The sequence below is a fragment of the Vombatus ursinus genome, unplaced genomic scaffold (genome assembly GCF_900497805.2).
Source record: "Vombatus ursinus unplaced genomic scaffold, bare-nosed wombat genome assembly UNPS02014818.1, whole genome shotgun sequence".
Taxonomy (NCBI): Eukaryota; Metazoa; Chordata; class Mammalia; order Diprotodontia; family Vombatidae; genus Vombatus; species Vombatus ursinus.
The window spans coordinates 13,686,075-13,709,108 of record NW_020954596.1 but is presented as its reverse complement, the minus strand read 5'-3'; the positions used below and the strand labels follow the sequence as shown (position 1 = coordinate 13,709,108).

The window sequence follows — 23,034 nt, the reverse complement described above, 5'->3', positions numbered from 1 at the left end:
TACTTTCATTGATTGGTTACCCTGAATGGCCATTCTCTGTATTACTTTAATCAGAAAGTAGGACAATTAATCTGTGGGACAGAAAACAGTAGCTGTTGCCCATAATCCTAAAGAGGTCACCAGCTTCTTTTCCCTTCTAAGACTGTCTACAACCAACTTTTAGAAGCAGCGCTATCCCAGGCTTCTGGGCTGGTATTTTCAAATGAATTATATGTAGTATTAAGGAGTCGTGTTCACTGGGTAAGTTTTCCCAATGTGTCTATAGTTATGCTGTTCATTCAGTCATTTCAGTCATATCTGACTATTCATCATCCCATTTGGGATTTTCTTGGCAAAGATACTGAAGTGGTTTGCCATTTCGTTCTCCAACTCATCTTACAGATGAGGAACTTGGGCAGACAGAGTGAAGTGACTTGCCCAGGGTTACCCAACTAGTGTCTGAGGCCGGATTTGAACTCATGAAGATGAGTCTTTGTGATTCTACACCCAGTGCTCTGCCCACTGTGCCACCAACTGCCCTATATTTATGCTACCCTGATATGAATGAGCTTTATTCCAAGCTGTTAGAGGTCTTAAGGAACAGTACATGCCAAAGAGCTGGGTCATGATGACTTTGTGTTCTAAGGGCAGAAATAGCTGGTTACTTGCCAATACCACTTTCTGAGCCTTTCCCTCTTCTGAGGCAGCTGGACTGCACAATGGATGGAGTGCACTGAACTTGGAGACTGGAAAAATCAAGTTCAAATATGGCGTTAGACATTTATTAGTTGTATGACCCTATGCAAGTCTCTTAACCACTATCTGCCTCATTTTATTCAACTGCAAATGTGGATAATAAAAGCATTTATTTCTCATGGTTGTTGTGAGGATCAAATGAGATAATATTTATATACAAAGTACAGTGTGCACTGTGCCTGGCACATAATATACACTTAATAAATGATTGTTTTCTTCCCCTCGCTCCCTCTTTCTCTTAATATATTTATGGACAAACAACAACATTGTGAGATGATAAGATCATAAATCTACACCCAGAAGGAACCTCAGAGTCTACTACTCCAATCTCTTCATTTCCTAGTTAAGGAAACATATACTCAAGCAGGTTGCAATTTGCCTAAAGTCATATAGTTAGTAAATATCAGAGGCAGAATTTGAACCCCAATTCTCTGTGTCCAGAGTCAGTGTTCTTTAAACTTTACAATGCCTTCTTGGGAGCCTAACACTTTGCAACAAAGCATTTCATTCTTAACTATCTACTGTTTAGAATATATTTATTTATTTAATTATTTTACATATATACATTGTGCCTCCCCAAGTAGCTTGTAAGCTCCTTGAGGGCAGGGATTATTTATTATAAATTCATAGAATCACAGAATTGAAAGACACCTGAGTCAATCATCAAGCCCATAAATTCTGTCCAGAATATTCCCCAAAATTCATCCACCAGCTCACTAGGGAGTCCATTTTATTATTGCAGCACACTGACTATTAGTAAATTCTATTTATATATTGAGTTGAAATTTGCCTCCTCGTAATTTCTACCTAAGAATAGTGAGGAGACTGGTCTGTCAAATTCATGCACATTCCCCAAGGTCCACCTAACCCTAATATCTCTAGCTGGAAATGATATCGTCCTCTTCAGAATTAATGTACTTCTTTGTACTTTATTCATTGCATTTTCACATTCCAAATTGTATTATGGTACATTTATCTTGTTTTTCTCCCCAACCCTCCAGACATTAAACTCTATGATGGCAAGGATGGTCTTTCCTTTTTTCATTTTAATATCTCCCTCAGAACCTAGCATAAAGCCCTCTATACACTCAACAGATATTAGGGGGTGAGGTAGTAAACAAATGAGTATTTCTGGAATTTACCGTATGTTCTCTTCTCTCCTTTGCCAGGGTCTTTGGTCACATAAGTTTCCGTTCAGATTGGGAGCTGGTGAAGGTGGACTTTAGACCTTCTTTTCCCAGGCAATGCACTGAGGATGATTATGACTACTGGAATCTCACCAACTTACAGGTATTTTGATGGAACTGCAAAGGAGAGAGCAGTTACTGTGCATGGACAGCACTGAATTTGACTGTTTCTCAGTTGTCCATAATGAACCAGAAATTGGGATAACATATAAACCAATGCAGGCTCTGGGAACACATGACTCAACACTTGGTGGCTTCCTCCAACAAGTCCTACTATGATGCCTCATTATGGACTGGCTAACCCTGGGTCACCTGAGATCTGCCATAGCAGAGTGTAAGCTCTGAAAGGTTGTACCAGACCAGTAAGGCTTCAGTTCCATCAGGTCCTGCAACAGACTAATAGATCTAATCCACCAAGGACCAAAGAACCTTTTTAAAAATAGGTTGGCTACTCAGTGATGAATTCTTTGGTCATAGCAACCCCTTGAAATAAAGAAAAATGGAAAACAGCCCTCAGACCTCAGCCCCCTGTTGCTTCTGCAATGATGGTGGTGGTATAGTAAAAGGGCGACAGAGGAGACAAAAGAATCGCACCATTTTATTCCTGTCTCTAAACATTAACTTTACTCTAAGTACCACACCAGTTAAATGAGCATTGGTGAACCAGCATGTTACTAATGGAATTGAATTGTCTCAGTCCTGAAATGCTCAAAGTAAATATAATGAGAGGATAAAAGGAAGTTGCAGCTAAATGAAAGCATGGGTCATGGGTTCTCTTTATTTGGCAGGCCAAATAAAGGAATTAGGGAATTGTGGTTTTTGTGTCTCCAAAGGCAACAAGAAACATGAATTCCTGGAACATTTGGGTCATCTCCTATTGCAGTATTCATGATAAGTATTTGTAAAAAGATGCCCAAGAAAATAATTATAACTTATTCAACATACATTGCAGAGAATAAGGACATGGACGAGAGGTTCTTAACCTAGGGTAGATTTCAAGGGGGCCATTACCATGGATGGGAAATATATAGATATAGAAATAGATGTAAACATAGATATATAGTTATATCCCATCAGGAACACTCGTCTTTCTGAGTTCAAATCCACTCTCACTTACTAGCTGTGTAACCCTGGGCAAATCACTTAACCTTGTTTGCCTCAGTTTCCTCATCTGTAATACAAGCTGAAGATGGAAATGGCAAACCACTCCAGTATCTTTGCAGAGAAAGCCCCAAATGGTGTCACAAAGAGTCAAACGTGACTGAAATGACTCAACAACAAAAATATATTTCCCATTTATCACATATGAGTGATATTATATATAAAAATATATGTGCATATATGTATATATATATATACACACACATCTTTATTTTTACTAACCTTTGGTTTCTTCTATGATCCTATGTGTTTTATTTTTATGTATTTAAAAACTTTATTCTGAGAATGGTTCAGAGGTTTCATCAGGCTGCCAAAGAGGATCCATGACACACAAAAAAAGATTAAGAACCCCTACAGTAGAGAAATGCAAAGGAGAATTTTAAAGATGCTCTGCATTAAATCAACATGTAGCTTAATGTTCTTTGACTTCAGTGCAAATATAGGCATAAGATAAGAAGATAAAAAAATGTTGGAAAATGTGATTCTGAAATAAGAAATGAGAAAAGCCAAAAGTTAGCAGGTCACACAGAGATCTCATGACTTTATGTCAGGAATACTTTCTTCAAAAAAGTGATGGACATGTCATACACACACAGAATGAAATGTATATATTTTAACACTGGCTCTAAGGTTAGTGAGGGGCCTTAAGAGGTATTAAGCTTAAAATAGAAAGAAATATAACTGTATCTGGGGACACTTAGAGCTTCTCAGATTGCCATGTGTCAAGGCCAAGCTAGACGTCATTTAGATAGAAAAGCAGGCTATTTGGATTATGCCAAAATTTAATTCTGGTTTAGGGGTGTGTTACGAGATCATTCTCATGTATTGTCTGTCACTCCGTTGTCTTGGCCAGAGTGATGTGACAGAAAGAGATTGGATAGAGAGTCAGTTGACTTGGGCTCTGTCGGTTACTAGTGGTAGGACTTTGGGCCAGTCTCTTCCTCTTTCTGGGTTCAGTTTCTCACCTGAAAAATGAGAGACTTGGACCAGATGGTCTTTGTTGATGACAAAATGCATGTGGTTCATTATCTGATGGGACTGATTAGAGCAACTTTTGGTCTACTGACAAAAAAAAAAGGTCTCCCTCTTATCAACTAGAACGGTCACCATCATGTGTTATAACCTGACATCTTTGCTGATTACAGGGCAATCATTGTATTATGGGTCAACAGAGGAGTTTCCGGAAAAGGAAGACCACATCATGGTGTATCAAGGGGCAGAGCTTCACATCGGTGCTCACATCCAGTGTGTGCAAGTGTTCAAGCTCAGACTTCTTTTGGTAAGTCCAAGGAAAGCCTCTTGTCATCAATGAGTCTGAGTGGCCCCTGGGGTATAAAAGGGACTGTTTTTTTTGTGTAGGCACAGACTTAAAATACATTCAATCAATCACATATTCAGGATCCACTTATGAAGTACCTACTATGCATATTGCACTGTGCTCCATGGTAAGGGAGATAGAAGGTTTCAGTAAGATACAGTATTCAATCTCAGGAAGCTTATAATCCAGCATGGGGGCCGGAAGAAACAAAAATATTTGACTAGAATACATAAAATGTACAGAATATTGGTGCATGACTCTTTTCATGGTTAGGAAATGGATATCAAATTTCTACAGGGAAAAGGGAGAGGAAGAGAGAAAAAATGAAACAGTGCAAGATGGAGAGAAAGAAAGAGAAGGGGAAAAGAAGGTAGGGGAGAGAGAGACAGAGAGACAGAGAGACAGACAAAGATATAAACTCAAGTTTTGGAGGGGGAGGATGGCAAGCAGCACACCTCAGTGGTTAGAGCCAAGAAGATCTGGGGTCATGTTCCACCTTTGACCTATATTGACTGTGTGACTCTAGGTAAGTTATTGAACTGCTCAGTGCTCACAAATATCAGAAAGGGATTCTTTCCACATTGCTATCCATCACCTCCAGGACCATTCCATAATCCTTCCCATAGCCACAGGCATCATGAAAAGCAAAGAATACTGTAATCAGAGTCTAAGTACCCAAGGTCAAGTTGTGGCTCTATTACTTGCCAACTATGGGACCATGAAGAAAGCCATTTCCCCTTATTAGACTTCCTTTTCCTCATCTAAAGAAACGTGGGGCTCAGACTAAATGACCTCTAACATCCTCTAAATCCAGTGAGAATTTCTAAATGGATTTTCTTAACTTTGCCCCTCCCCAGACTGTGCTGGGCAGGGGATTGCCCTGAAATGATTACAATGATACCTAATCATCTCCATTCTCTCTTTTCTTCTCTTAGTGATTATGGGTTTGAACGATCAGCACCTTCAAAATCAGAAGCCAGAAAGTGTTTTGCAAACTTCTGGTTTAATCCTGACTTGCCTCCTGAAGACTGTGTGTTGGGGCAGGCATACACTAGTAGCCCAGGGTAAGTGTGGGGTCCTGCTTCTCTTTCTCGTACCCAGGGGATGAAACAATCCAGAATAGTCAGTATTTCTTCGTACTACTATTATTAGACAGAGTGGGCTAGTGAAAGGAATTTTGGACTTGCAGCCAAGAGACTTGGGTTGGAGTCCTACCTTGGCCATTTATTCACTGTCAGCTCCTCTATATATGCCTCAGTTTCCTCATCTGTTAAATGAGAATAAAAATCCTTGTCCTGCCTCCATCAGGGGACTATTATGAAATGTATGAAAAGTACTTTGTAACTATGAAGAGCCAAAGGGTATGAAATATGCTTCTTGAGAAATGTTAGCATTGCATAGTAGAAAGAGAGCTGATCAGGAAACCTAGATGCTAAACATGATTTTTTTCTATCTATTTCCTACCCAATTCCTACCCGTGTTGCCTTGGAAAAGATATTTCCCTTTTCTGGGATACAGTTTCTCAATCATAAAATGAGAGTGTTAGACTGGATAATCTCTGAGGTATCCTGTAGCTTGGAATCTTATAATCTTATACACCTTGGGCTATAAAGTTTAGGAGTGAATATTCTTGGTTCTCATAAGGCAGCACCTGTTATCTATATCTGACCTATAGAGTACTGTCAAGAATCACAGAGTTACCATGGTTGAAAAGGACTTTGAAGGCCATCTAAGCCAACCTCTACCTGTGGCAGCACAGATTTAGGGCTGAAAGCAGCCCCAAAGATCATTAAATCCAATCCCCTCATTTCACCAATAAGGAAACCAGAAGGGAAGTGACTTGCTTAAAGTCACATGGCCAGTAAGATTCTGAGATAGGATACTAATTGAGATATTCCTGACTTTAAGCTCAGTCCTCTCTCCACTGGATTACCAGCTGCCTAATCCAATTCATTAAAAATTTATTAGATGCCTTCTATGTGCTACCTGGGTGGTGCAATGGATAGAATGCTGGGTCTGGAGTCAGGAAGACTCATCATCTTGAGTTCAATCTGGCCTCAGACACATATCAGCTGAATGACCCTAGGCAAGTCACTTAACCCAGTTTGTCTCAGTTTCCCCATCTGTAAAATGAACTGGAGAAGGGAATGGCGAGTATCTGTGCCAAGAAAACCCCATGTGGGTTCATGAAGAGTCAGATATGACTGAAAAAAAATGGCTGAACAGCAAATGCATTAGCCATTGTAGCCTCAAAGACAAAGATGGGAACAAATCCTGGCATCCAAAAGCTTGCATTCCATTCTGTGAAACAACAACATGTCATCAGATCTTTTTTTTCAAGTGGACCTCTGATTTCGTTGACAGGGAATTCCCAGAGAAGATACACCCTTTACCTACTAATGTGAATTACAAACAATTCTGCAGTACATAGTCTTGGAGAGTTGATTGGGTCACTGAGAGTGGAAGTGAGTTGTCCAAGATCACGCAGCTAGTATGTGTCTGAGGCAGAACTCGAATCCAGATCCTCCTCACTCCAGTTGGGTCTCTCCATTGTATCAAATAATTATCAACATGATGGGGGAGGGGATGGGGAAGTGGAGGCAAATAATAAAGATCAGGGATGGCTTCCTATAGGATATCTCCACAACATATGGGATAAGTGATGATTCCACCTCTCATAGTTGACTTCTAATGATGTGAAACTCACTACTTTCCAAGGTAGCCCATTCTATTTTGGATTAGCTCTAAAAGTTGGGAAGTTTTTCCCTACCTGGAGTCTAAAACTGCCTTCCTATAATTTCTACCTGTTGGTCCTGATTCTGCCCTCTAGGATCTAGAAGAATAAATCTAAATCTCCATTCCAAATGAAAACTCTTCTTGAAGGCCCCTATAAGCTTTCTCTTCTCTATGCTAATCATCTATAGGGCTTTCGACTGACCCTCAGATAGCCTGGACCTGAGAGGCAGCCTGGTATAGAGTGCTGGGCCTGAAGTTAAGAGACCTGTGCTCAAATCTTGCTTCATAGAGAATTTCAGTTTCTTCATCTGTAAAAGGAAGCAATAAAAATCCTAAGATTATCTACCTCACATTGTTATAGTGAGGAAAGTGCTTTGCAAACCTTCAAATACCATGTAAATATAAATTGTGATAATTATTCAGTCTCTAGTTACTAAAGCCAGGCTGGGGTGCATGTATATCCTTCCCTGGACACACAGCAGCTTGCCTATGTCCTTCCCCTAAATATAGATTCCTTTGTCTCCACCTCCTATTGTACCATTCAGGGACATGGAGTTCTTCTGCAGGTATAATGAGGAGGGGGTGGGAAGGAGAGGAGGAAAGAAGAATCTACATTGGCCTTGAAGTTCCATATTCCCTCCCTCAGAAGCAACTCTGGGTACCAGGATGCCTTCCTTTATTATCTGCCGAACTGCATACGTGCTGCCATTGTCTGGGTTCCATCACTCAAGGAGATGAGTCAGTGGAAGAGCTTCCTTTGATCTTGACCTGTTTTCTCCTTTCCTGCCTGGCTTCTTGTAATAAGAAAACCTTGAAGGCATTCCTTTGCTGCTGCTTGTGCAGCTATTAAGAGCTCAATTTCTGCCTTTCTCCCCAGTTCTGACCCCATTTCGAGGAATCCTAATCCCCTAGAAACCTTATCGTGGAAATCAAGTGTCTTCAAAGGCCAATGGAAACCTCTTGATTCTTCCATGGTGATGTGTCTTTGCTCATTACCTGTTCTCTAGCCCCATGCCTAACCTTGCAACTCACCTTCATACTACCTGCTTCAGTTAGAATCAGGGACAAGAGTTCAAGTCCTGGTCTTGCCATGGGAAAACCAGATTGATCGATATCTAGATACCTAGCTAGATAGATAAGTAAACAGATAGGCAAGTAGAAAGACAGATGATTTTGTCTCCAGTTGTGTCCAACTCTTCATGATCCCATTTGGGTTTTTTGGGCAAAGATGCTGGAGTGGTTTGCCATTTCCTTCTCCAATTCATTTTACAAATGAGGAACTGAGGCAAACAGGGTTAAGTGATTTGTCCAGGATCACAGAGCTAGTAAGTGTCTGAGCCCAGATTTGAACCCACAAAGATGAGTCTTTTTGACTCCAGGCACCACACTCTCCGCTGTGATACCTAACTGCCCCTAGATAGATGATAGATAGATAATTGGATAGATAGCTAGAGTGTGCAAGTATTTACATACCATTTAGCATTGGTAGTTGGTGGCCCAGTGGATAGAGTGCTGGGCCTGATGTCAGGAAGACCCAAATTCATATCTAACTTCAGAGGCTTACTTGACCCCAGGCAAGTCATTTAAACTCTGCCTACCTCAGTTTCCTCAACTATAAAATGGGGATAATAACAGCCCTATCTCACAGTTTGTTGTGAAGATCAAATGAGATAATATTTGTAAATCACTTAGCCCAGTACCTGGTATGTAGTCAGGCACTATATAAATATTTATTCCCTTTCCAACCCCTTGATCCCCATTTACTATGTGATACCTGGCATTGTGCAAAGTGCTGGGGATACAAATACAAGAGAGGTCCTGCACTCATGAAGCTTACATTCAGCTAAGGGAAGACAACATATAAAGAGGAGCTAGAAGGTGGGGTGGAGGTATATACCCTACACTGCATGATTTAGAACTAGTGGTAAATTAAGTGGAGACTTGGCTATCACAAAAATAAGGCAATGCTCGCAGCTCACCATGAGACCCGGTCATTCCTAAGATGGAATCCAAGTTTCATTTGGGGAAAGGGTAAGGAGGAAATGATGCATATGATCCCAAAATCTGTAGAAATCACCTCTCTAGGCTCATTTCTTCATATGTAAAATGAGAGAGGGATTTAAACTAAATTTGTAAGATCCCTTCCAACTCTAGTGACTCTGTAAGCATCCTAAATCCTTCAGAATAGCCTCTTATTTTTCCAGATGAAGAAACTCAAGATCCAGAGAGGACTAAATGACTTGTCCAAGGACTCACAATTAGTGAATCAGGACTCCTGTTTCCAGGCTTTCCACTACCCCAGGACTTCCATTTTTTTTCTTTCTCCCATACTGTTATTTGAATTTTAAAAAAAATGTGAGATTATTTTAAAATTTGTCTTATTTTCATTCAGCTGTAATCTAAATAATAGCAGAGAATTGGGAGGAGCGGAACCCAAGAGGAGAATAGAAAATAAGGTATAATATATAGAGAAGACCCTTGAATGACATTTGTTCTGATAATGTGAGTGATGGATGGTATTCTACCATTTGCTACTTTGAAAAACAGGGCTAGTCTTTTTAAAAAAATATTTCCAATTACATGTAAAAACAATTTTAGCATTTTTTTAAAAAAAAACTTGTTTTAAATTTTCTCCCTTCCTTCCCTCCCCCCTCACTGAGAAGGCAAGCAATTTGGTATAGATTATACATGTGCAGTCATTAAATATATTTCCATATTAGTCATTTTGTAAAAGAGAAAACAGACCAAAAATAAAAACCAAGTAAAATAGAGAAAGTTTAAAAAACAAGTATGTTTTGACTTACATTCAAACTCTATCAGTTCTTTCTCTGGAGGTGTATAGCATTTTTCATCGTTAAGTCCTTTGGAACTGTCTTAGATTACTGTATTTCTGAGAATGACTAAGTCATTCACAGTTAACATCATATAATATTGCTGTTACTGTGGACACTGTTATTCTGGTTCTACTTACTTCACTTTGCATCAGTTCGTTTATAAGTCTTCCCAGGTTTTCTTTGCAAGCATCCTGCTAGTCATTTCTTATTTGTTGTTCAGTCATTTCCAACTCTTTGTGACCCATTTGGGGTTTTTCTTAGCAAAGATACTGGAGAGGTTTGCCATTAGGTTCTCCAGCTCATTTTACAGATGAGTAAACTGAGGCAAATATGGTTAAACCAGAATCACACAGCTAGGAAGTGTCTCAGGCTGGATTTGAACTCAGAAAATGATTCTTCCTGACTCCAGGCCCAATACTCTATCCACTGCACCACCTCTGTCCTTGTAATTTCTTATAGCACAATAGTATTCTATCAGGGCAGCTAACTGATACAGTGGATAGAGCACTGGGATAGAGCTACCCTAATAATGATGAAGTTCTTAGGAATTATAAGTATCAACTTCCCATATAGGAGTGCAAACAGTTTAACCTTATTTAATCCTTTATGATTTCTCTTTTTTATTTATATTTTATTACTTCTCTTGAGTCTTGGATTTGAAAGTCAAATTTTCTATTCAGCTCTGGTATTTTCATCAGGAATGCTTGAACATTCTATATTTCATTAAATATCGATTTTCCTCCTGAAGGATTATACTCAGTTTTGCTGGGTAGGTGATTTCTTGATTGCAATCCTAGCTCCTTTGCCCTCCAGAATGTCATATTCAGAAATCTCCACTCTTTTAATGTAGAAACTGCTAAATCTTGTGTTATCTTGACTGTGGCTCCATGATATTTGAGTTGTTTCTTTCTGGCTGCTTGCAATATTCTCTCCTTGACCTGGGAGCTCTGGAATTTGGCTATAATATTCCTGGGAGTTTTCCTTTTGGGATCTCTTTCAGAAGGTAATCAATGGTTTCTTTCAATTTCTATTTAGCCCTCTGGTTTAAGGATACTATGGCAGTGGTTCCCTAAAACTTTATTGAAATAGGATGTCTAGGCTCTTTTTTGTTTATCATAGCTTCTGAGTCAGTTGTTCTTCCAATAACATTCTTTACTTTTTCTTCAACTTTTTCATTCTTTTAATTTTGTTTTATTGTTTCTTGATGCCTTGTGGAATCATTAGCTTCCACTTGCCCAATATAATTTTTAAGGAAATATCTTCTTCAGTGAATCTTTGTACTTTTTTTCCATTTGAGCAGTTCTACTTTTCAAGGAATTCTTTTCTTCAGTGAATGTTTGTACATCTTTTTTCCATTTGGCCATTTCTGCTTTTTAAGGAGTTCTTCTCCTCAGTGAAATTTTTGACTCTTTTATCATTTGACCTATTCTGTTTTTCAGGTATTTTTATGTCTCCTTTATCAAGCTGTTGACTTTTTTTCCATGATTATCTTATATCACTCTCATTTGTTTTCCCAATTTTTCCTCTACCTCTCTTATTTGATTTTTAAAATCCTTTTTGAATTCTTCCAGGAATTCTTTTGGGCTGAGACCAAATCACACTTTTCTTTAAGGCTTTAAATGTAGCTCTTTTTAACATTATTTTCCTCTTTTGAGTTTGTGTTTGGATCTTTCTTCTTGTCACAGTCTCTTTCTATAGTCAGGTTCTTTTTTGTTGTTTACTCATTTTTATATCCTATTTCTTGACTTTTAGCTTTATGTTAAAATTGGACTCTGCTGCCAGGATGGAAGGGGCACTATCCCAATCTTTAGGGTTTTTATGATTTTTTTTTGTTCTGTGTTTTCAGAGTTAGTTTTAGGCATCTGTAAGTTTTTAGTTCTTCCATGGTGGTATGATCTAAGGAGAGGTGTGGCCACTGCTTTCTTGGCCTACATTCTGGTCTATGAGTGACCACAAGCACTCTTTTCTGCCCTAAATCTATGACCAGGGTGCCTGCTCCCCTGTGGCCACACACTCTACAGTGCTAGTGCTCCTCCTCACTCTGAGATTGTAACCCAGAATTATGTATGATCAATGCAATAGAGTCATTCTGGGCCCCCTGCACTGTACTGTGCTCAGTTCTCACCTCCATGAAATAGACCTTTCCTGCCAACCTTCTAAGTTGTCTTGGGCACCCCATCCTTTTGTTGGTTCTGAAGCTCCAGAATTCATTTTGAGACATTCTTTTAAAGTTGTTTGGAGGGAAATTTTAGGAGAGCTCTGGCAAGTGACTGCCTTTGCTCTGCCATCTTGGCTCCACCCCTCAGGACCAGCTTTTGACCTGTCCAAATCAGGAAGTAAAAATCAACTTGTTTGATTTATTGAATGGCAAAAGATCTCATTTTCTCAGGTGACTGGTAGTTCTAGTATTATCTGAATATGGTAGCCTATCAGAAGTTCGATATACTAAAAAAAAAAAACCAGATTGAAATCTCATCTCTGACATAGGCTACCTGAGTAACCTTAACCTCTCTGGGACTCAGTTTCCCCAACAGTAAAATAAGTAAGTTGGTCTAGACCTCTGAGGTCCCTTTCATCTCTGAATCAATTATGTTAGACACAATAATAATAGGTTCTTTTGAAATGTCTTCTTTTGTAAATTAGTATTATTCTCCCAAAAAAGTACCAAAATAAAATATCTTTGTATCAATGATGTCTCAATACTATACTGATAAACTTTACTTTAGTTACAGAACAATGCCTTGTTTCATAGAGTTTTAGAGTAAGAATGTACATTACAACAAATTAAATGTAAGGCCAGAGTTGAATCAATTTTTCAATCAGTGAGCCAGTCAATGAACATTTATTAAGCACCTGCTTAGGGCCAGGTACTATACTAAGCACTAAGGATACAAAAAGAGGCAAAAGATAAGCCCTGCCCTCAAGGGGCTTAAATCTTAAATTTTAAAATATAAAATGTCAGAATTGGAAGCAGCCTTCAGACACCTTCTAGTCTAACATGTTCATATCAGAGAAGAGGAAATGGATCTCAGAGAGGAGTTACTGACCCAAGGGCACACTTGGTCAATGGCTCAGGTAAGACTTGAACCTAAGTTCTCCATCTTCCAATCCAGTCCTCCCACCCATCTCCACCATAATGCTGCTTCGATCAGGTAGCAAAGACAATGGCTGAGTATTCTCTCTCTTGACTACAGCAAAGTTTTTAGTCCCCTGACAATTAAAACCTATGTTTTCATTATGGAAAGATGGACAATCATGTTCTACTCTGCAGAAACATCATTATTCCCTTGTCAAGGAGGTAGGAGGACAAAAAAGAGGGGCTTTGGGGCAGAGTTCAGAAGTCATTAGGTTTTCAATTAGAGGACCTGTGGTTTCATCTCTGCGCATCCACTGAGTACCCTTGCCCCACCATGGGCAAATGACCTTACTTCCCAGAGCCTCATCTGAGAAGGAGATAATTGTCCACCTCACAAAGTGTGAGGGTCTAGTGAAATCATATATGTGAAACTACTCTGTACCCTGAAGGGGATACTAAGGTAATAGAGAAGTGATTTCAAGCCTTCATTTTGTGATCTATCCAAAGTGCCTCCTGTTATTTCAAAGAACGTCCTGAAATTCTTAAAGAAGTCCTCCAAACAGGAATGAATTTCAAGTGATTTTTTAAAAAATTAATTATAACATCATAGATGGAAGAGACTTCAGAGGGCATTGGATCCAACCCTCTCATTTTACAGATGAGGAAACTGAAGTATTAAGAGACTTTCCCAGGGTCACATAGCTAATAAGTGTCTGAGGTAGAATTTGAACCCTGATCCTCCTGACTCCAAGTCTAGTGCCCTATTCTCTATGCAATATGGTCTCTCATTTAAAGAGTTATATTGGGGGCAGCTAGGTGGTGCAGTGGATAGAGCACCGACCCTGAAGTCAGGACAACCTGAGTTCAAATCCAGCCTCAGACCAAACACTTGACACTTACTAGCTGTGTGACCCTGGGCAAATCACTTAGCCCCAACTGCCTAAAAAAAAAAAAAGAGTTATATCCCTTTTAGAAATCGAAAGCATCATCAGCCATACAAGCATAGATTTAGTTCTGAAAGGAACACTAGTGGTCATCTGGTCCAACCTTTCATTTCATAGATGATGAAACTAAAGCCCAGAGACACTAAATGAGTTGCCCAGTTCATACAGATGATAAGTGGCAAAACTGGGATTCAAACTTAGGTCTTGGCATGCTAAATTCAATTGCCAAGTTCAGCATTCCTTCCACTGTGCTCCACTACTCTGATTTATTCAGTCAGCCATTCAACATGGGCTTCATGAATGCTTCTTATATTCAGAATCCAGTTCTAAGTCCTGGGAGAGATCAGGAGGAGAATGAGATCCTGACCTGAAGAGCTAATAATAATAACTTATATTGATCTTCTGGGCTAAAGAACACTTCCACATCCATTATCTGAGGCAGCTAGAGGGAATTTAGGGTCAGAAAGTTCTCTGCCTCAGTTTTACTTTCTGTAAAATTTGTATTATAATTGAATCAACTTCACGGGGTTGTTATGACAATCAAGATAACATATTATAGTACTTTGTAAACCTTATAAATGTCATATATATTTACATTTATTATATACCTAGTTAAAACAATTAAATTATAATTAAATATAATTACATGTCAATTTAATATTAATTAATTTGATTAAAATTTGTTTATGCTAGTTATAATTACTATTATCTCATGTGATTTTTTTTTTTTTATGAAGCAATTGGGGTTGAGTGACTTGCCCAGAGCCACACAGCTAGTAAGTGTCAAGTGTTTTGGTCTGAGGCCAGATTTGAACTCAGGTCCTCCTGACTTCAGGGCCAGTGCTCTATCCACTGTGCCACCTAGCTGCCCCTATTTCATGTGATTTTCATAAGAACTTTGTGAGGTAGGCAGGGCAGAGATTCATGTCCCCAGAGTTCGTGCTTTGCTGGTATAGACATTATTAATACTATTACCAGTATCATTTATTACTAAGGAGATATAGTTTGCTCTAGAAAAGAGAGACCTACCCTCAAGGTCATGATGACCTGGGTTCAAGTCCCAGCTCTGTAATATCCTGGCTGTGTGACTCTAGGCAAGTCACTTAACCTCTCAGTGTCCCAGGAAACTTTCTAAGAACCGTTGCTGATCTGCATTAGTAAAGTGAGTTTACTCGCTAGAGATCTCTCGACACTGATGAAATCATAGACTTGGAAAAATAATAATATTAAAGCTCATATTCATCTATCAGTCAACTTTTAAAAAGTGCCTGCTATGTTCCAGGCACTTTGCTAAGCCTGTTTAAGTACTCTTATGGTTTGCAAGTCAATTTACATAATTCTTACTTGGTTCTGCTTCTGAGATGCAGAACACAATTTTTTTTTCCCCTTATTTTCTAGATGAGAAAATGGAGACTCAGAGAGGTATGGTATGGCGACTTTCCCAAGTCACATAGCAAGTACATGTCCAAGCTAGAGCTCATACTGAGTCCTTCTGACTCCCATCCCAGGGCTCTTTCCAATTAAGCCACAGCAGTCTCTGCAAGAACCTCTCTCTCATCTGCTGTAGGTACCGGAAAGTAGTGTCTAATGTCTGTGAAGGTGGTGTGGACCTGCAGCGGTATGTGTTCCAGCATCAGTGTCCGCTGACAGCCCCCAGAGGATTGCGAGTCAGCATCAAAGGAGAGACAGTCGCTGTGAAGCCAGGAGAGGACGTCACATTTGTGGTCAGACAGGAGCAGGTAAGTGAGTCGTTATGTTCAGCCTTCCTGTGGTGCTCCTGGAGGTTGGAATAATGATGTGGCTCACCTTTGAACTCTCCAGTTTTCATAGCAGTCTAGCTGCCAAGGAAAATATGGAAGGACTCTTTAGCAGCTGGAGGGTCTAGGTTTTCATTCAAGTGGGACCAAAGTCAAGTCACACCATTTGGCTGAAGATTCAGCTTCTCAATCCCATTCAACAAACATGTATTAACTACCTGCTGTGTGCAAAGCCTTGTGGTAGTCACAGATAGACATGGCACAGAACAGACCTTCAAAGGATCTACCACCTTAATAGACAGGTCCAACATAATGAGCACAATACAAGACAGAATGTGACGACAAAAGAGAGATCTAGCCCAAGTCCTCCCAGAAAACGGAATGAAAGAGAGCTTAGTTTCAAAGTTATAACAGAGAGGGAGAGAAACCTACTGGAAGGAGATGAGAATTCCAGGAGGTGAGAATTCTGGGAACACTGGAAATTAGGGCTAATAATAATTGACCTTTATCCAATATTTAATGGTTACAAAACATTGTGTTGCATGATTTTTTTCGTGCTTATGACACCCCTATGAGGTAGGCAGTGAAAGTTTTATCACCTCCATTTTACATATGGGGAAATTGAGGCATGGAAAAGTAAAGTACTTTGTTCAATAAATGGAAGAGGTAGGATGCCAACCCATGCTTTCAGACTGCAAAGCCAGTGTTCTTTCCACTGTATCAAAGAAAGCTACTTATGAAGGGATACAAAATGGTACAGTAGAAAGAGTACTGAATTTTGAGTCAGATGATCTGGGTTCAAATCCTAGACCTGCTGCTTCTTATCTACACAACCTTAGGCAAGTCCGCATAATCACTTGGGGCCTCAGTTTCCTCATCTTTAAAAATGATGAGTTTGGACTAAATGCTCTCTCCGTTCCTTTCCATCATCAGATCACTGTCCTGTGATCCTCCAGGACCTGACCTCACTTTCATTGTATTAGCATAGATTTTAAGAATCTCTGCACTTCAGAATTAGAGGAGGATGTTAGTAGTGGAGTAAAGCCTATATGTTTTATTATATACCTATATTTTTCTCATTTCAAAATCAGTTAACAAGCATTTATTAAGCACCTTCTATATACCACCCATTGTGCTAAGTGATAGGAATACAAAGAAAGGTAAAAGGTCCATACTGTTAAGGAGCTCCCAGTCTTTTGAGAAAGAAAACATTCACAGTGCCACATACAGACAAGATTTTTACAGGAGAAATTGAAGAAAATCACAGAGGGAGGGTGCTAGGATTAAGGGGAATCAGCAAAGACTACTTGTGGAAGGTGGGACTTTATCTGAGACCTGAAGGAAGCCAGATAGGAGGAAGCGTTCCAGGCAAGGGACACCACATGGGAAAATGACACTGGGGAGTTGGGAGATGGAGCATCTTGTTTGAAGTGTATTAAGGAGGCTAGAGTTTGGCCAGTTTGGTTTCAGAGATATAGCTTATATTTGAGAGGGAGAGGGATCCGATATTCATAATAACATAGTAGATCTCCTCCATTGAGACGCAGTATGGTATAGCCAGCCTTGGAGCCAGGAAGACCTGAGTTAAGTCCTACCTTGACATGGACTCTCTGTATGACCCTGGGTAAGTCACATGACATCTCAGAGAACCAGGCAAAAACTACAAGTGACAAAGATGATGCTGACCTGCATTGGTGGAGAGAGTTTCCTGACTTGGGAGTTCATTAGGCAAATGAAAACACAGGTCCAATCTCTATCCCTCTCCCTATTCCCTGATTACTCTGATATTGCTAGAGGGAAATGGTAGGGTTATTCTCTCACTCTCTATTGACATGTTCAGTTCCTTTCACTCTTCATCATTCTGATTCTATTAAGGAACAGGCATAACCTACTTTCAGGGGGATTGGGTCTATATTTTGAATGAACTGGTACTTTTATTCCTTGGCTTCCAAATACTCTGGAGTCTCACCTATCACTTTCATTGCCACGGACAGCTGCCAAAATATATCTCTGGCTAGTAATGATAAAAGAAAAAGATTTCCATAATGTAGTGGAAACACTTGATTTCTAGTCAGGAGACCCCACTTTGAATGCTGACTCTGCAACTGGCTATTTGCATGATCTTTGGCCAGTCATTTCACCTCAAAGGATCTCAGATTGAGAGGGACTTTAGAGGATACAGAGTCCAGCTCATACCTGAAAAAGAGTCTTCTCTACTCTGCTTCAACAAGTGGTTAACCATCTTTAACAACTCAGGTGATAAGGTTCTTACTACCTCCTAAGGCATTAATTGACATTCCACTCCTGGAGAGTTCTCATTATTAAGTTTTCCCTTGCATTTATAATGATAACATTTAAAATTAATTTAATTGAAATTTAATGATAGTATTTAAATAGTGTTTTAAGGTTTGCAAAATGCATTGTATGTGTTATCTCATTTGGTCCTCACAAAAGCCCTATGTGTGTGTGGGGAGGGGGAGAGGGTGCTGTTATCATTCCCGTTTTATAGATGAGGAAACTAAGTCCCAGAGGGTGAATTGAGTTACTCAGGATCACACTAAAGCTAGTGTCTGAAGCAGGATTTGAATGCAGGTCTTCCTGGCTTCAAATCCAGAAGTCTGTATACTGTGTGATCTGACCACCTAAATGAATTCTACTTAGCCCCAGACTGTAGACCTAGAAACAATGGGCAGAAAGTATGGATAGACAGATTTCAGCTCAATATTAAGTGGTTCCCAGTAATCAACACTGTACAAAAAAGAGGCTGCCTCTGTGAATGTAACAAGTACTCTGTCACTGGAGACCTTCTAGTGGGTGCTAGATGAATGCTTATCAGGTATCACATAAAAGAGATTTGTTTTTTATAAAGTGGTTGGACTAGATGATCTCAGAGCCCCCTTCAAGTGTCAGCATTCCACATGTTTCTTGCTCTAATTTCCTTTCATCCCAAGTCTACCATGTTAGGATTCTCTGAAAGTATCTCTGACATTATCTGACACCATAGGCTATGTTCAGTTACTGCATCTTCTTTAAGACCAGTCATGTCCCTAGAATTAGCAGGAAACTCCTTAACATCCTCCAGGTCTTAGTGAGAAAAGAAGGACTTGCCTATCCCATGGCAGATAATAAACTTTTTTCATTGATTTTTACCTCTTGCATCAAACTGAGAAAAGAAATGTACAAGAAACACAACAATTTGCTGCCACCTATAGGCTGGAATGAATATCAGACATACCTTGGCATTCCCACAAGAGAAAATGAAGGCAGGTTTAATGTTGAAACTCACAGGCTTCTAAGAGGGTTTGAATTTGAAGAGTGACTTTGCTCACAGTGAAGGGATGACCCTTGACCTGCCCTCCCTTTGGTTCTTCTGCATATTAGCACCACTGCCTTAAGAAAGACAAGAAATGTGCCCTTGGAAGTAGTGAAATCATCCTGAAGCTACCAGGTGCCCATGTTTCTTGTGGCAGGGAGGATAAAGACAAATTGCAGGATGGACAATCTGGATAAACAAGGAACCTGAAAAATCCACTACTGAATAGTAGAGAATAGATTTTGTTAGTTCTTATTACCACTGATGATAATAACAAATTATATTTATGTAGCTCTTTGAGGTTTGCAAACTATATACACATACTGAATCATTTGAATCTTATAGAGAACCAAAGATTCCAGGAAGCAGAAGGGAGAAAGGGAAACATTTCAGGCTTGGGAGAGGGGGAAGTTGGGGGAGGAGAGAGAGAAAATGGCCTGTGCAAAGTCATAGAAACAGGAGTTGGATTGTGGAGTATGAAGAAATTACAGCCACTCTCTGATCCATCCATACTTGTCTGCTCGCTGTCCCACTCACAAAACACTCTGTATTCCATCTCTGTGCATTTGCACTGGCTGCCCCACCTATCTGGAGAGAGATGTAACATGTAGAGAGATGAGTATGTACATGATCATTTGAAGAGGAAGGAGAGAGTGCTAGCTGAGTTTGCTGGGGACAGATCAGGAAAAGTGTCCAAAAAGAGTGAAGAGGGAATACGTTCCAGGAAGAGGGGACAAAATGTGGGGAAGCAAAAAATGGGGTAAGGAGGAAGTCACTGGAATTGATGGAGTGAGGATAGAGTTGGTCAGATCTATAATTTCAGAAAATCACCTTGGCAGCAGAGTGGAGGATGAATTAGTGGAGAGACAGAGGGAGGGATGAGGCAAGGAAGGAAGGAAGGAAGACATTATGCATTAATTAAGTACCTAATATGTGTTAGGCCTGTGCTAAGCACTTTACAAATCTTATCTCATTTGATCATAACGACAACCATAAAAAGTAGGTGCTACCATTATCCTCATTTTTCAAGGAAAGAAACTGAGGCAGCAGACAAGTGACTTGCCCAGGGTCTTACAGCAAGAATGTGCCTGAAACCAAATTTGAATTCAGGTCTTCCTGACTCCAGGTCCAGCATTCCATCAACTGTGTCATCTAGTTGCCTCTAATGCTATTGATGATAAGGATTTGAGCTACGATGGTGGCAGCAAGAGTGGATGGAGGAGTGGATGGGTGAGAGAAAGATTTGGGAAGTAGAAGTGAGAAGGTATGACAATTGTTGGTAGATGGAGTGAAGGAGAGTGAGGTCTGGTACCAAAATGATGAACTAGGGTGACAGAAGAATGGACAGTGGTCCAAGAGAATAGATGGTTTCAGTAGAAAGAGGTAAGTTCTGAAGAAGGAAGAATTGGGGGGGAAACCATTATTCCATTTTTAGCTCTCTATCTCCACCACCATGCTGCCTTCGCCATACATCTAATACAATTGTCTAACCACAATTGAATGAATGTTGCCCTTTAGTTATCTGTTACTTGGCAATGATATTAAAGCAAGAGAATGGAAAAATAGAACAAAATTGGAACTAGGAGCCAAGAGAATTAGCTTCTAGTCCCAGCTCCCTGACTAACCAGTTATCTTACCTTGGCCAGGTTGCTTCTCCATTCTGGACCTCATTTCCTTATCTGTAGAACAAAGGAACTGAACGATATAATCTCTAAGGACCCTTGTGGTTCTAATGTTCTTTTTTCTAATCTAATATCTCTTCCAGCTCAGACAGTTGCCTGTCTTCCCAATTCTTCATATCTGTTCTAAGGGCCCTTCCAGCTCTAATGTTCTATGAATGAAAACAAGAATAAAGTAGCAACATGGACATTCAGGGGCTATTTTAATATTATATTATTACCATTTGATCTAGCTGTGTAGGCACACTGGGAAAAACGAGTATTCCTCCACCCTGAAAAGTTGTATAAGTTACTGATTCCTTCACTCAATTTCCCCCATCTGTATATGGATAATATGGTTGTTTGAAGGATAATGTTCACGGCAGGGAAGTATATGAGGCAGTAAACATCTTTTGTGGGTGATTAAATGCCAAAGCCGAGATGAGCTTTTGATAAGTGTGGAAGCTCTTTATTGCAATCTACCTCTATGTCCTGGGTATTGTTCCTACTATTGTGTATGACGAGATAAAAGGAAGTTCAACAAACCGTGGCATGTAAAGGAAAAAGAATAATGTTTTTCTTTCTTTATGGTAGAGGCTTTGTGATGTTTTTTCAAGGTATTATTGCAAACATCCTGTAGTAGATATGTCATGAACTAGGTAGGGGCAGAATGACATGGTAAAGAGAGCACTGGTTTTATTGTCTGTGAGATCGTGGGCAGGTCACTTCCTCTCACTGATCCTCAGTTTCCTTACTTATGTTGATGTTGTTCAATCATGTCCAACTCTTTGTATCCCACTTGGGGTATTCTTGGCAAAGATTCTAGAGTGTGTTATCATTTCCTTCTCCAGCTCATTTTACGGATGAGGATCCTGAAGCAAACGGGGTTAAATGACTTGCCCAGGGTCACACAGCTAGTAAGCATCTGAGGGAGGCCTGATTTGAACTCACAAAGATGAGTCTTCCTGACTCCAGGCCCCATACTCTATCCACTGTGCTACATAGCTGCCCTTCCTGATCTATAAAATGGGGATGATATCAGTGCTGGCTAACCCACAAGGTTGTTGTGAGAATCAAAGATTAGGTATATATAAATCACCTTGTAATAATAAAGTCACAGAAATATGAGCTAGCATGATTCTTATCCATATATTTGAGTCCTTATTCTGAGGCATTAAAGAATCTGATTGAGACTGAAAGAAATCAGAGGGTGGGGCTGAAAGGACAGAGCTTTTATTAGGGATCCAAATAGGATTGGAGCCAGCCCAAATCCTGGCTGGGGGAAATAATACAATTCAATCCAATTCAACAAATATTCCTTGAGCACCTAGTGTCTGGAATTGCTCTGTTCAATTGCTGAGTCTTTGTCCTTAAGGAGCTCACAATTTAAAGGACGTTGTGTGTAGGAGTTAAATAAGATACAGCTTAACAAAGCAGTGCAGAGTCCATAAAAGCACCAACAAAATGTTTTGATACTTCATAGGGGAAAAGGAGGAATCAGGCACTATTTCATGCAAGAGGAGGCATTTCAACTGGACATTAATGGATGGGTCAGATGGCAGTCAGAGGAGTTGGAAGGAAAAGAAATTCAAGGTATAGAGAATGGTTTGACAAAAGGTATGAGTCAGGAAAGCAAGGACATACGAGTGGAATTCTACACACGTGTAATAGGGTATATTTACTCAAGTCCTAAATCATTTCTGATTTTTCTCTCCTAGGGGGATGTTGTAAATACAAAGTACCTGGTGGACCTTGGTGATGGCTTTAAGGCTGTCTATGTGAATCTTACTGTGACAGGGGAACCTATCCGGCACCGTTATGAGAATCCAGGCATTTACCGTGTCTTTGTCAAAGCAGAGAATGCTGCTGGGCATGAGGAAACTGTGTTGTTCGTTCAAGTGAATTGTAAGTTGGCTTTTTCATCTTTAATATAGTTTTTCCATTGTTGTTGTTCAGTGGTTTTGGTCTTGGCCAACTCTTCATGACCCCCATTTGGAGTTTTCTTGGCAAAGATACTGGAGTCGTTTGCCACTTCCTTCTCCTGCTCATTTTATAGATAAGGAAACTGAGGCAAACAGGGTTGTGACTTGCCCAGGGTCACACAGCTAGTAAGTGTCTGAAGTCAGATAAGAACACAATTCTTCCTGACTCTAGGCTCCATGTTCTAGCCACTGAGTCACCTAGCTGGCCCAGATTTCCTGATGCTTTCATTCAAATCCTGCCTCCGACACTTACTAGCATTATTACCTGAGGCACGTCTCTTAACCTCTCCCAGTCTCAGTTTTGTCATTTGTAAGATGTGGATAATAGTAGCA

General features: G+C 39.9%; 1 protein-coding gene across 1 annotated transcript in view; it reads left to right on the top strand.

Annotated features, from left to right (window-relative positions):
• SORCS2 (sortilin related VPS10 domain containing receptor 2) overlaps positions 1-23,034 on the top strand; it is a 797,231-nt gene that overhangs the window by 722,589 nt on the left and 51,608 nt on the right. Inside the window, exons 14-18 of the mRNA XM_027836375.1 lie at positions 1,905-2,025; positions 4,229-4,362; positions 5,337-5,465; positions 15,559-15,730; positions 22,438-22,624. Of these exons, the coding sequence (XP_027692176.1) occupies positions 1,905-2,025; positions 4,229-4,362; positions 5,337-5,465; positions 15,559-15,730; positions 22,438-22,624 (743 nt within the window). The remainder of the gene's footprint in view (positions 1-1,904; positions 2,026-4,228; positions 4,363-5,336; positions 5,466-15,558; positions 15,731-22,437; positions 22,625-23,034) is intronic.